Genomic DNA, 14,159 nt, shown 5'->3' on the forward strand with positions numbered 1-14,159 from the left:
GTGGAATAGTTTGGATAATATTGGTATGAGGTCTTCTATGAAGGTTTGATAGAATTCTGCACTAAACCCGTCTGGACCTGGGCTCTTTTTGGTTGGAAGACCTTTAATGACTGCTTCTATTTCCTTAGGAGTTATGGGGTTGTTTAACTGGTTTATCTGTTCCTGATTTAACTTCGATACCTGGTATCTGTCTAGGAAATTGTCCATTTCCTGAAGATTTTCAAATTTTGTTGAATATAGGTTTTTATAGTAAGATCTGATGATTTTTTGAATTTCCTCTGAATCTGTAGTTATGTCTCCCTTTTCATTTCTAATTTTGTTAATTTGGACGCACTCTCTGTGTCCTCTCGTTAGTCTGGCTAAGGGTTTATCTATCTTGTTGATTTTCTCAAAGAACCAACTTTTGGTTCTGTTGATTCTTTCTATGGTCCTTTTTGTTTCTACTTGGTTGATTTCAGCTCTGAGTTTGATTATTTCCTGCCTTCTACTCCTCCTGGGTGTATTTGCTTCTTTTTGTTCTAGAGCTTTTAGGTGTGCTGTCAAGCTGCTGACATATGCTCTTTCCTGTTTCTTTCTGCAGGCACTCAGCGCTATGAGTTTTCCTCTTAGCACAGCTTTCATTGTGTCCCATAAGTTTGGGTATGTTGTATCTTCATTTTCATTAAATTCTAAAAAGTTTTTAATTTCTTTCTTTATTTCTTCCTTGACCAGGTTATCATTGAGTAGAGCATTGTTCAATTTCCACGTATATGTGGGCATTCTTCCCTTATTGTTATTGAAGACCAGTTTTAGGCCGTGGTGGTCCGATAGCATGCATGGGATTATCTCTATCTTTCTGTACCTGTTGAGGCCCGTTTTTTGACCAATTATATGGTCAATTTTGGAGAAAGTACCATGAGGAGCTGAGAAGAAGGTATATCCTTTTGCTTTAGGATAGAATGTTCTATAAATATCCGTTAAGTCCATTTGGCTCATGACTTCTCTTAGTCTGTCGACATCACTGTTTAATTTCTGTTTCCATGATCTGTCCATTGATGAGAGTGGGGTGTTAAAGTCTCCCACTATTATTGTGTGAGGTGCAATGTGTGTTTTGAGCTTTAGTAAGGTTTCTTTTACGTATGTAGGTGCCCTTGTATTTGGGGCATAGATATTTAGGATTGAGAGTTCATCTTGGTGGATTTTTCCTTTGATGAATATGAAGTGTCCTTCCTTATCTTTTTTGATGACTTTTAGTTGGAAATTGATTTTATTTGATATTAGAATGGCTACTCCAGCTTGCTTCTTCTGACCATTTGCTTGGAAAGTTGTTTTCCAGCCTTTCACTCTGAGGTAGTGTCTGTCTTTGTCTCTGAGGTGTGTTTCCTGTAGGCAGCAGAATGCAGGGTCCTCATTGCGTATCCAGTTTGTTAATCTATGTCTTTTTATTGGGGAGTTGAGGCCATTGATGTTGAGAGATATTAAGGAATAGTGATTATTGCTTCCCTTTATATTCATATTTGGATGTGAGGTTATGTTTGTGTGCTTTCATTCTCTTTGTTTTGTTGCCAAGACGATTAGTTTCTTGCTTCTTCTAGGGTATAGCTTGCCTCCTTATGTTGGGCTTTACCATTTATTATCCTTTGTAGTGCTGGATTTGTAGAAAGATATTGTGTAAATTTGGTTTTGTCATGGAATATCTTGGTTTCTCCATCAATGTTAATTGAGAGTTTTGCTGGATACAGTAACCTGGGCTGGCATTTGTGTTCTCTTAGGGTCTGTATGACATCAGTCCAGGATCTTCTGGCCTTCATAGTTTCTGGCGAGAAGTCTGGTGTGATTCTGATAGGTCTCCCTTTATGTGTTACTTGACCTTTTTCCCTTACTGCTTTTAATATTCTTTCTTTATTTTGTGCGTTTGGTGTTTTGACAATTATGTGACGGGAGGTGTTTCTTTTCTGGTCCAATCTATTTGGAGTTCTGTAGGCTTCTTGTATGTCTATGGGTATCTCTTTTTTTAGGTTAGGGAAGTTTTCTTCTATGATTTTGTTGAAGATATTTACTGGTCCTTTGAGCTGGGAGTCTTCACTCTCTTCTATACCTATTATCCTTAGGTTTGATCTTCTCATTGAGTCCTGGATTTCCTGTATGTTTTGGACCAGTAGCTTTTTCCGCTTTACATTATCTTTGACAGTTGAGTCAATGATTTCTATGGAATCTTCTGCTCCTGAGATTCTCTCTTCCATCTCTTGAATTCTGTTGGTGAGGCTTGTATCTACAGCTCCTTGTCTCTTCTTTTGGTTTTCTATATCCAGGGTTGTTTCCATGTGTTCTTTCTTGATTGCTTCTATTTCCATTTTTAATTCCTTCAACTGTTTGATTGTGTTTTCCTGGAATTCTTTCAGGGATTTTTGCGATTCCTCTCTGTAGGCTTTTACTTGTTTATTAATGTTTTCCTGTGCTTCCCTAAGTGTGTTCATGTCTTTCTTGAAGTCCTCCAGCATCATGATCAAATATGATTTTGTAACTAGATCTTGCTTTTCTGGTGTGTTTGGATATTCCATGTTTGTTTTGGTGGGAGAATTGGGCTCCGATGATGGCATGTAGTCTTGGTTTCTGTTGCTTGGGTTCCTGCGCTTGCCTCTCGCCATCAGATTATCTCTAGTGTTACTTTGTTCTGCTATTTCTGACAGTGGCTAGACTGTCCTATAAGCCTGTGTGACAGGAGTGCTGTAGACCTGTTTTCCTCTCTTTCAGTCAGTTATGGGGACAGAGTGTTCTGCTTTCTGGCGTGTAGTTTTTCCTCTCTACAGGTCTTCAGCTGTTCCTGTGGGCCTGTGTCTTGAGTTCACCAGGCAGCTCTTGCAGCAGAAAATTTGGTCTTACCTGTGGTCCCGAGGCTCAGGTTCGCTCGTGGGGTGCTCCCCACGGGCTCTCTGCAGCGGCAGCAACCAGGAAGACCTGTGCCGCCCCTTCCGGGAACTTCAGTGCACCAGGGTTCCAGATGGTCTTTGGCTTTTTCCTCTGGCGTCCGAGATGTGTGTGCAGGGAGCAGTCACTTCTGGTTTCCCAGGCTTGTCTGCCTCTCTGAAGGTTTAGCTCTCCCTCCCACGGGATTTGGGTGCAGAGAACTGTTTATCCGGTCTGTTTCTTTCAGGTTCCGGCGGTGTCTCAGGCACAGGGGTCCTGCCGCTCCTGGGCCCTTCCCCACGGGAGCCCAGAGGCCTTATACAGTTTCCTCTTGGGCCAGGGATGTGGGCAGGGGTGAGCAGAGTTGGTGGTCTCTTCCGCTCTGCAGCCTCAGGAGTGCCCACCTGACCAGGCGGTTGGGTCTCTCTCTCACCGGGTCTGGGAGCAGAGAGCTGCTGCGGGCCAGGATCCGCGGGTGTGGGACTTCCGGTAAACACAGAACGTGCCGGGTCCTAGAGAAATTCTGCTTTCCTGTGTCCCAAGCTCACCAGGCAGCTTTCTTGCAGCAGAAAATTTGGTCTTACCTGTGGTCCCGAGGCTCAGGTTCGCTCGTGGGGTGCTCCTCTTTCTCTCTTTCTTTCTTTTTTTTTTTTTTCTTAGTTTTCTTTTGAAATAGGATTTATTATGTCTTTCAGGCCAACCAATAACTCATGATCTTGCCTCAGCTTCCAGAATGTTGTAATGGCATATGCTGCCAAACTAGTTCATAATTTTAAATTTATTTATGTATTTTTTTAATGTAAGAAGGCTCTGTCTGCATGTACACTTACATGTCAGAAGAGAGCATCAGGTCCCTTATGAGATACCATGTGGTGCTGGGAATTGAACTCAGGGCTTTTGAAAGAGCTGCTCTTAACCTCTGAGCCACTTAATTCTTTTTTATGTGTACATAATTAGTTCTATGAAGATAAGTATTGTGTAACACTGTTGCTGAACTCTCATGAACCAAGGTCTAGTCACCTCAGATAGAGAACAAACACATGCCAGACCAGAGTAAAGACATCACCAGAACTCACCTTGGTGAACTAATGTGTTTTATTGGGGTTATTTACAGTAATATGGGTGAGAGATTACTTATATGATCAGATTATTCAGAGTCATCTGCATCACCAAAAGCCTCCCCACCTTCAGTGTGCCTTTGCTCATGACAGCTTAACTTGCATAACAGCTCAGCAGGCTGACAAACATCTCTTCTAGTTGCATGGGCTGGTGTTTGCCTTTTCCAGGCAGCCCAGCAGTAACTCTGCTGGACTGAGAGTGTCTTTCTGGGAGGGGCCCACTGTGTCTAATCCAGGGACTTTCTGGTCTGAGGGTGTGTCTCAGCTGTCTTTACTACTTGTAATATACTTAGGCAGGGAGGGGCCTGGTGCATCTGTTTCAAGGACTTCTGAAACTTATATTTTTTTAAATCACCTGAGCATCCCTGCAATATGGAATGTAAAACTATCCTTTAGAACATCATCCTTAATGAATTTACTTCCAAGATGGAAGGTTTTATCTTTCAGGAAATTGTTATATAATAGGACATTTTGTTTATTCACAGCTGGTGGAATTCATTGAATTTAAAACTGGCGTAGGAGGCTTGAGCAGATGACTCTGTCGGTAAAGTGCTTGTCATACAAACATGAGGAGACTCAAATTCAGATCCCCAGTTTTCACTTCAAATCTAAGTTTGGTGATGCAGTTCTGGAGGCATTGAGAGGAGGAGACATTTGGATCTTTGGAGCTCACTGGCCAGCCAGTCTAGCTAGATTGACATGCTCCATTGTCATTGAGAGGCACCACCTCAAAGTGTAAGGTGGACAGTGGTAAAGACCTTGTCCCAATGGCTTTCACACTCATGCACACATGCAACACTCACAAGGATGAAATAGTTGATAAATAGATCCTACATTAAACACAGAACTTATGATTGTAAGTCATGTGGTGCATTTTAAATAACAGTATCTTTATTCTCATGCTCATGCCCTCAGTAATTATTAACCTTTCCTTTTCATAACAGGAAACTCTGAGTACATTGGAATATGCTCACAGAGCAAAGAACATAATGAATAAGCCTGAAGTTAATCAGAAACTCACCAAAAAGGCACTTATTAAGGTAATTATGATCTTGTTTGGTTGGTTGGTTTTGACTTTTTGACAGGGTTTCTCTGTGTAGCCTTGGCTGTCCTGGAACTTGTTCTGTAAACCAGGCTGGCCTCAAACTCAGAGATCCATTTACCTCTGTCTCCCTAGTGCTGGGGGTTAGATGCATGTACCACCACTGCCTGACAGTAATTATGAATTTTTAATGGAGTAATGTAACCATGTTTGGCATGTCTGTAATAGGAATAGCAACAGATCACTGTTTTTGTTCATTTTGTTTTGTTTTTGGCTTTTTTTTTTTTTTTTTTTAAACGGCATTTTTCTGTGTAGCCCTGGCTGTTCTAGAACTTATTTTGTAGACCAGGCTGGCCTGGAACTCAGAGATCCACCTATTTCTGCCTCTTGAGTGCTGGGATTAAAGGCCGATGCCACTACACCAGGCTAGGAATAACAACAGATCACTGGTAATGACATAAAGTTTTGCCTGAAATGTTAGAGTGTTTTCCTACCACTGATGTGTTGATATTCCTAACTTTATAATTCAGTTGACACCCTGGGTAGCATTTGTGTTTACAATTATAATTTCTGTTTGCTTTATTGAGGGGAAGTTTACACACCATGACATTTACCTCTTGTTAGCACTTATTTCAGTCGTTTTTAAATTTTTTTTTATTTATTCATTTATTATATATATAAGTACACTGTAGCTGTCTTCAGATACACCAGAAGAGGGCATCAGATCTCTTTACAGATGGTTGTGAGCCACCATGTGGTTGCTGGGAATTGAACTCATGACCTCTGGAAGAGCAGTCGGGTGCTCTTAACCGCTGAGCCATCTCTCCAGCCCTCAGTCGTTTTTAAAATACATTAATGAACTTGACCAATATCTATACAGATCCACTTTTAGAAAAATATTAACATGTAGTTTCCCTTTTCTGTAATGAAGTGGCCACTGATATGTCTCCTCACTCCCACTCTGTTTTGTTCTTGAGCAGAATTGTAGTTTGTAGCCCAGGCTGACCGGGCATCTGTTTGCTTGTGCTTCTGTGCAGCATCTTTTGTGCTGGGATTATAGGCAGGAACCACCATGCCTGGCCTACTGTACATTTCCCTAATGACCAATGATGTTGAACAACTTTTTGTACTTGTGTACTTGCTATTCATACGTCCTTTTTTTGTTGTTTGTTTTCTTAAGATTTATTTACTTAATGTATATAAGTACACTGTAGCTGTCTTCAGACACACCCAACCCCATTACAGATGGTTGTGAGCCACCATGTGGTTCCTGGGAATTGAACTCAGAACCTCGGGAAGAGCAGTCGGTGCTCTTAACCGCTGAGCCATCTCTCCAGCCCCTGTTGTTTGTTTTCTTTTTCAAGACAAGAGTTTTTCTGTGTAGCCCTCCTTATCCTAGAACTCATTCCTGTAAACCAGGTTGGTCTTAAACTCAGAGATCAGCCTGCCTCTGCCTCCTGAATGATTGGATTAAAGGTGTGTGCGACCACTGTCTGGCTCAGATATCCCTTTTGGTGACATGTTTGTTCATGTCTTCAGCACTATTTTCCAATGGGTTGTTTGTTTTTTGTTTATATTTATTTATTATATATGAGTACACTATAGCTGTCTTCAGACACAACAGAAGAAGACATCAGATCTCATTACAGATGGTTGTAAGCCACCATGTGGTTGCTGAAATTTGAACTCAGGACCTCGGGAAGAGCAGTTGGTGCTCTTAACCACTGAACCATCTCTCCAGCCCCAATCATTTCTTCTTTTATTGAGACATTTTAGAGATATTTTTAAAGAATTTTTTTTTAAATGTTTACCGGTGTTTTGCCTGTGTGTGTGTGTGTGTGTGTGTGTACCACGTGTATGCTGTTCCAGTAGAAGCAAGAAGAGAGGGAGTCCGCTTCCTTGGAACTAGAGTCAGTTATAGATGTCTGTGAGCCACAGTGTGGGTGCCTAGGCTCTCTGCAGGAGCAGTGAGGCATCTTCACTGCAGAGCCAGCTTTCCAGCCTTTAGAGTTCTAACGTATTTTAGTTCCTTTGTTGCATATAAGGTTTCTGAATATTTGTGGTTTGCAAACATGGTTTCCAACTTTGTTGACCGGCTTTTTACCTTCATACAGGCTTTTGCAGAGCGAAAGCTTTTAATTTTTATGGTGTTTAGTATATTAAACTCTCCAGATTTATGTGGGCCTATTTTTGGACTCTGTTCTATCCCATTCATTTATTTATCTCTTCTTCCACAAATACTTACTTCTTAGTTGTAATAGCTGTAGTTGTGTGGTAATTCTCAAAGGTTGTCCTGGTTAGTTTTTGCCAGCATGATACAAGCTATAGTGTTTTAGGAACAGGGATTCTCTGTTGATTTTATGCCCGAGCCAAACTGGCTCAGAGGCAAGCTTGTGGGGTTTTTTCAGTTAGTGATTGATGCAGGAGGGCTGAGCTCACTATGGGCGGTGCCACCCCTGGCAGATGATCCTGGGGCAAATTAGAAAGCAGGTAGAGCAAGCCAGGAGGAACACAGCCAGGAAGCAGCACTCCTCCATGTCCTCTGCTTGAGTCCTGCCTCCCGGTTTCTGCCCTGCCTTTCCTCAGTTACGGACTGTAAGATTGAGTAAATACTTCCCTCCCCAAGTTTTGTTTGGTCATGGTGTTTTTATCACAGCAGTAGAGATCTTGATTATTCAAAGGTGGATAGGAGTTTATAGTGAAAACATTTATTTTATTAAGGTCATTGAAAGACTATTTCTAAACAAATTAACATTAATTTAAAACTATAGTTATAGCTGGGGTGGAGATCTCCAGATGTGATCTCAGCATTTCAATGGTTGAGACTGAAGATTGCCAAGGACAGCCTGGGTTATGGAGGGAAATCCTTTTTTTTTTTTTTTTAAAAGTATGATTATAACATTTTATGCTTGAAAATCATAAAGGACTAACATGTTTTATTTAATGCATATGCTCTCCACACTGAATGATAGAATAAAAACCAACTAAGGTGATCCCTATCTCTAACATCCTTCTTGCGCAGGAGTATACAGAAGAGATAGAGCGTTTGAAGCGAGATCTTGCAGCAGCTCGTGAGAAAAATGGAGTGTACATCTCTGAAGAAAGTTTCAGGTAAGACTTCAGTTATAGAGTTGGTTTCTAAGGTATTTTTGGTTTTTGGTTTTTTGGTTTTTCAAGACAGCATTTTTCTGTGTAGCCTTACCTGTTCTCAATCAGTAGACCAGGCTAGCCCTGAACTCAGAGATTCATTTGCCTCTGTCTCCAGAGTTCTGGGATTAAAATTCTACACTACTACTGCCTGGGTGGATTTTTTTTTTTTTTTTAAGCATTTTACTTTAAGCCTACTGATAGTTTTCCTGCATGTATGTCTGTGTAGCCCATTTCAGGCAGTGCCATGGGGGCCAGAAGAGGTAGGTATCCTGGAGATGGAGTTAGAAGCCCTGTGAGCTGCAATGTGGTGCTGGGAATTGAACCCAGTTCCCCAGACAGAGCTCTCCCCTGCTGAACCATCTCCCCATTCCCTTATTTTTGTTTTTGGAAGTATTTTTACTGTGTATCTCCCAGACTGGCCTGAAGCTTTCTGAATCCTACGTCAGCCTCACAGTTACTGGAGTGCCAACACACCCATTTCTAAAACCATACTTTTAGATAACAATAGTTTGAAGTAAAAGATACTTATGCAGCAATAAGGGAATAATGTCTACTGTCCATAAGTGCTTCTTTTGGTTTGACACTAAAATGTAGTCCTGAGGCAGTGTGACAGCTGTGTGGTGCAGAGACTCATGACCGGAGTTGGGTGTCTGCAGCCCACTTCATGGAAGGAAAGACTCTGCTTTCACAAGTTGTCCTTCGGCCTCCACATGTGCACCATAGTATTTGTGCAGCCCCGTGTGCGTATGTGTGCATGCACAAGCTCTCTCTCATTTTAACTGGCATGTTCTAGGAGGCAGAAATAGAAGAACTGAGTTTGATGCCAGCCAGGGCCACATAGCAAGATTGGTCTCAAAACCAAAAACTATGGTTGGTGAGATGGGTCATCAGGTAAAGGTGCTTGCTACCAAGCCTGAGGACATGAGTTCAATTTTTAGAACCCGCATGATGGAGGGAATCAACTCCAAAAGTTGTCGTCTGACTTCCATAGGTATGCTGTACTACATGCACTATCATTTTCTCTTCTTCCATGACCCCTGTCCTCTGACAGCTTTACACTTGAGCTAAACCACCAACCAGTCAGTCATTCCTGAAATTTCCCAACACTCAAGGAGTCAGCATACCACTTTAAGTGGGTCTGGAAGGCCCGTGGGTTTTGTGGTTAAAAGCGCTACTTGAGCCAGGTGTAGTGTTGAGTATCTTTAGTCTCAGCACTCAGGAGGTAAGGGCAGACCTCTGAGTTTAAGGCCAGCCTATCTTAAGAAGAGCAAAAGCATTCATCACACTTTATTTTACTTTTTTTTTTTTTTTGAGACCGGGTTTCTTTGTGTATCCCTTGCTGTTCTGGAACTCGCTTTGTAGGCCAGGCTGGCTTCAAACTCAGAGGTCTGTCTGCCTCAGCCTACTAAGCCCTGAGACTAAAGGCATGTGCTAGTATGCCTGTCTTTATGTGCAATTATTTTTGATGAATTTTCTTTCTGTCGTCAGATGTTTAATTTGTAAAAGCTCTCCCGCATCTTTCCTGACCTGTAGAGAAGTGGTATCCGAATTCTGTATAAATAGATTGTCCTCAAACATTATTAGTATCATTAAAGTTTTATCTTCTCTTCATGGTCCTTTTTACTTTTTTGGTGGTTTCTAACATTTGTGCTTGTTTTCTCACGTGTTCAGTGAGTGTTAGCTGGTGTCTTAGTTTTGTGTGGAGTGAAGCTTACAGTCCTGTGGGATGACTGGAATTACGCTTGGACTTCCATCATCACGTGGTTACCTTGGTTAAATTTTTTTGTGGGGCAAAGGCCGAGCCCTTCAGTCCTTCTGGGAAGACTCACCCAGCTGTCTGGTTAGAGTTTACTCTGACTGCCTTTATAGAATAGAATGGTTTTAAGAATGGCTCCTCAAGGTGAGCAGTGAGAGAGAAGCTGAAGGTCTCATGCAGTTAGCAGACTCCTGTCTCTCAGGAGGGAGGTTTGTTGGACGCACTTTACACAACATTCTTTTTTTTTTTTTTCTTTTTTTCGGAGCTGGGGACTGAACCCAGGGCCATGCGCTTGCCAGGCAAGCGCTCTACCACTGAGCCAAATCCCCAACCCTTTACACAACATTCTTAACACTAATTTGAGCAGATGGAAGGTGAAACCCATGTCATTCAAGTCTACGAAATGAAATGGGCCTGTGAAGATTTGCAAAAGATAGCATTTGTTTGTGTTTGAAAATGAAAATCTAAGGTAATAAAATGCCTTTGAGAAATTTGTCGTGAGAAAAAAAAGATTCTTTTTTTTTTTTTTAAAGATTTATTCATTTATTATGTGTATGTGAGTACACTGTCTCTGTCTTCAGACACACCAGAAGAGGGCATCAGATCCCATTACAGATGGTTGTGAGCCACCATGTGGTTGCTGGGAATTGAGCTCAGGACCTCTGGAAGAGCAGTCGGTGCACTTAACCACTGAGCCATCTCTCCAGTCCCCGAAAAAAAAGATTCTTAAAACCTGACCTTTCCCTTTGCATTTTGCCTTTTTAGTATTTTTTTGTTCTTGTTAATTCCATCAGTCTATGAATAAAGATTCCTAAAGCTTAAAAGTTTTCCTAATACACCCTGTCTCAAAAGGAAAAAAAGAAAAAGAAATGAGAAAACAAATGAGTTTTCCTGATATAATCCATGCATAATTCACATGACTTGAAAGACACTTAGTTCCTGAGTGAGCCTGAAAGATTCTACTGGTGTTTAGGTCTGAGAACAAGATGGGACCTGTAACTTGGGTCTTCTCCACTGCTCCCTGCTGCTACAGTTCCTGTGCACATTTGCTAAGATGTCATGGTGTAGAATTCCCAGAGAAATCCCTTTAAAATGCAGCCAGGACTTTCTAGCACTTACAGTGTATTAAGATCTGAATTAAGCTCACTAGATTCCAGGCCACTTGGCTTTTCTTCTTGCATTATAAACCAAGTCACAGTTATATTAAATGTTCTACAAATCTCACCCAGGACCTTTTGTTAATCTTGAGCATGGGATGCTGGGTGATCTCACCCACATACAGATGGCAAGTGTGAGCGCTTGAGCCGAGTGATTCCTCATCTACTATATTGCTTCAGGTGAATCTTGTAGCCGTTTCCCCTTCCTTCCTTCCTTCCTTCCTTCCTTCCTTCCTTCCTTCCTTCCTTCCTTCCTTCCTTCTTTCCTTTTTTCCTTCCTTCCTTCCTTCCCTCCTTCCCTTATTCCTTCCTTATGGCATTTATTTTTCTTCTTGTAGTAAATAATCATATTGTGCTATATTTGTGGTTGAAAAAAATAAAACAGCATTGCCACTAAAAAACTTCAGTTTTTTTTTTTTTTTCTTTTTTCTTTTTTTCGGAGCTGGGGACCGAACCCAGGGCCTTGTGCTCGCTAGGCAAGCGCTCTACCGCTGAGCTAAATCCCCAACCCCAAAACTTCAGTTTTATTATTGTAATTACAGCACTGTTTAATTCAACATTTTTTTTTAAATGTATTAGCAGATCCTTCTGATTTTTCCTCATGTTTTCTCCACTAAAACAGAAACATTAAGGGTTCCCATAGTATATAGTTAACAAAGATTACAAAAGATTGTGGTCTCTATTTAAGAATTCATGTTCCATGCACCAAAAATTTAGACTGCTTTCATGGATTTGATTCTGTCATGTGCACCCCTGGGCCAAGTCCAGTCTGACACCTGTGAGAATCTCCTGCACTTAGATGAAGTGGCTTCACCTGGGTGGGGCAGATGGGACTGAGAGGGTAGGGAGTGGTGGCACACACCTTTAATCTCAGTGCTTGGGAGGCAGAGGTATTCAGATCTCTGAGTTCCAGAACAGCCAGGACAAGGCTAAGCAGAGAAACCTGTCTTGAAAAACAACAATAAAAAGAATGTAGTTATAAGAATGCACAAAATCTTTAATACCAGAAGCAAACAAATGCACCTTAGTGTGTTCCAACCAGCAAACATCTCTAAGGTGTACAGTCCTGTTTTTATTTTATTTGGGATGCAAAGGCAGGGACAGCTATCCATCCTTTCAGCAAGATATCAGGGCATCATCCTGTTGAGTCTACTGGTACCTTGAAGGGACATTGGCCTTAGCACATACAGTTTTTGTTGTTTCATTACAGCACCATTTAAATGCACCTTTGATCAGATCTGAATTGATTAATATTGGAGAAAGCACAAAGGTTAGGTATGCAAAACAGTTCTCCACTTCTGCATCATAGCAGACCTTAGCTAGGCATCTGTTAGGGTTCTCATTGCTGTGGGTGGAGAGTATTGTTGGCGTCTAGTGGATACAAGTCAGTGATTGTTATTGAATATTCTAAAAAGTGCAGGATAGCCCTCAACAAGAACTGTCTGGTGTAAGGCACCTGAACTGCTGAAGCTGAGAGATTCTGCCCAGAGAAGAATCTCACAAGGCCTACTACCAGTATAACAGTGGTAGTTGTACACCTAGTCTTATATAACTCTGTGTGTGTGTGTGTGTGTGTGTGTGTGTGTGTGTGTGTGTGTGTGTGTGTGTGTGTCATCCCCTGTAGATACTGAGGATCGATACTGCTCTGTATACGTACTTTGAATCAGTCCTTTAGGTGGTTTTGGTCATTTATCCCACCTATTTCTTACGATGCTTTGTGTCTTTAAGCCTTAAGCACTTAAAACACTGGATGCGTCTTTATATTACCTGTCACTGTCACTGGTCTCAGCCACTTAGGTTATAGCCTTCCCACCTCTACTTTGTTAACCTCCCTTCTCTGTCATTTTTCTGTCTTCTCAACATAGAGTTCTATTGTATATGTATTTTATGGTGCTAGGGACCAAATCCAGAGTCTCTTGTGTACTGAAAAGCGCCCTGTCACTGAGTTACTTCCTGGCTCCTTAGCAGATCAGTACACGCATGCCTATCCTTCATAGATAAAATTCTCAGTTTCAGGGTAGAGCTCAAATAAGGAATGTTCCATTTATAAAACAGGGAGTGGGCTGGAGAGATGGCCTAGGCGTTAAGAGCACTGGTTGCTGTTCCAGGTGCCCCTGGTTTAATTCCCAGCACTGGCATGGTGGCTCACACTGACTGTAACTCCAGTTGCAGCGGGATCCTCAAGGGCAGCAGGCATGCAAATGGTACACAGACATAAATGTAGGCAAAACACTCACATGTAAACTAAACATAAGTAAGTCTTCCCCCAAGAGAGGCTACACCTGCTCATTGCCATTTGGTACTTATCATTGCAGGGTGAGGAGTGTGGAGATGAGTTTGTGTAGCCGCCATGACTTTGTTCTATTATGTTGTATTTTGCAATTAGACTAAAATTTTGTCGGATTTAAAACAAAGCATTAACTGTTAAATTCGTATTAAACTTTTAGAGCCATGAATGGAAAAGTAACTGTTCAGGAGGAACAAATTGCTGAGTTGGCTGAAAAAATTGGTGTCCTTGAGGAGGAGCTCAGTAAGGTAGGCATTCTGGGAGACACGCAAGGCCACCTGAAAAGGAGCTGCTAAAAGAAGTTTAGAATGTGTAGGGACTTCTCTCTCTTTTTTTTCTTCAGAATTTTTTTATTATGTTCAGGTAAGTTGTATTATATTTTTACCTTTGTTAGTAATGAAAAACCTTCTATTTTGACACTTGATACAACTTTAGGAGAAATCAAGTCAGGCATATGCTTAATGACTGGGTTATATTTTTGAGAAATGTGTTATAAGTGATTTCACTTTTTTGTAAACACTATGAGTTTACTTGTACAAACCTCCAAAACCTGCTATAATACTAGAATTCATGATATACCGAGCTTTTATTTTGAGACAATTCTCAGTAATTTAGGTTAGACTCAAACATGTGCCTTTAGTCACTACTTAACCAGAAGCAGATGATCTTTATGAGTTAGAGGCCAGCCTACTCCTCGTAGTGAGTTCCAGGCTATCCTGGGCAACATAGACCCTGTCTCAGAAGAGCAACAAAACTTACTATG

The 14,159-nt window shown here is 41.3% G+C and overlaps 1 protein-coding gene across 4 annotated transcripts in view; it reads left to right on the forward strand.

The window, feature by feature from the left end:
• The window catches only part of Kif11 (kinesin family member 11), a 94,335-nt gene that overhangs the window by 60,138 nt on the left and 20,038 nt on the right, over positions 1–14,159 (forward strand). For all 4 annotated transcript variants that reach the window (XM_063275808.1, XM_063275788.1, XM_063275836.1 and 1 more), the window contains 3 exons: positions 4,949–5,044; positions 8,069–8,157; positions 13,557–13,644. In XM_063275808.1, coding sequence (XP_063131878.1) covers positions 4,949–5,044; positions 8,069–8,157; positions 13,557–13,644 — 273 coding nt within the window. The remainder of the gene's footprint in view (positions 1–4,948; positions 5,045–8,068; positions 8,158–13,556; positions 13,645–14,159) is intronic.

This window comes from Rattus norvegicus, chromosome 1 (assembly GCF_036323735.1).
Source record: "Rattus norvegicus strain BN/NHsdMcwi chromosome 1, GRCr8, whole genome shotgun sequence".
NCBI classification, from domain to species: Eukaryota; Metazoa; Chordata; class Mammalia; order Rodentia; family Muridae; genus Rattus; species Rattus norvegicus.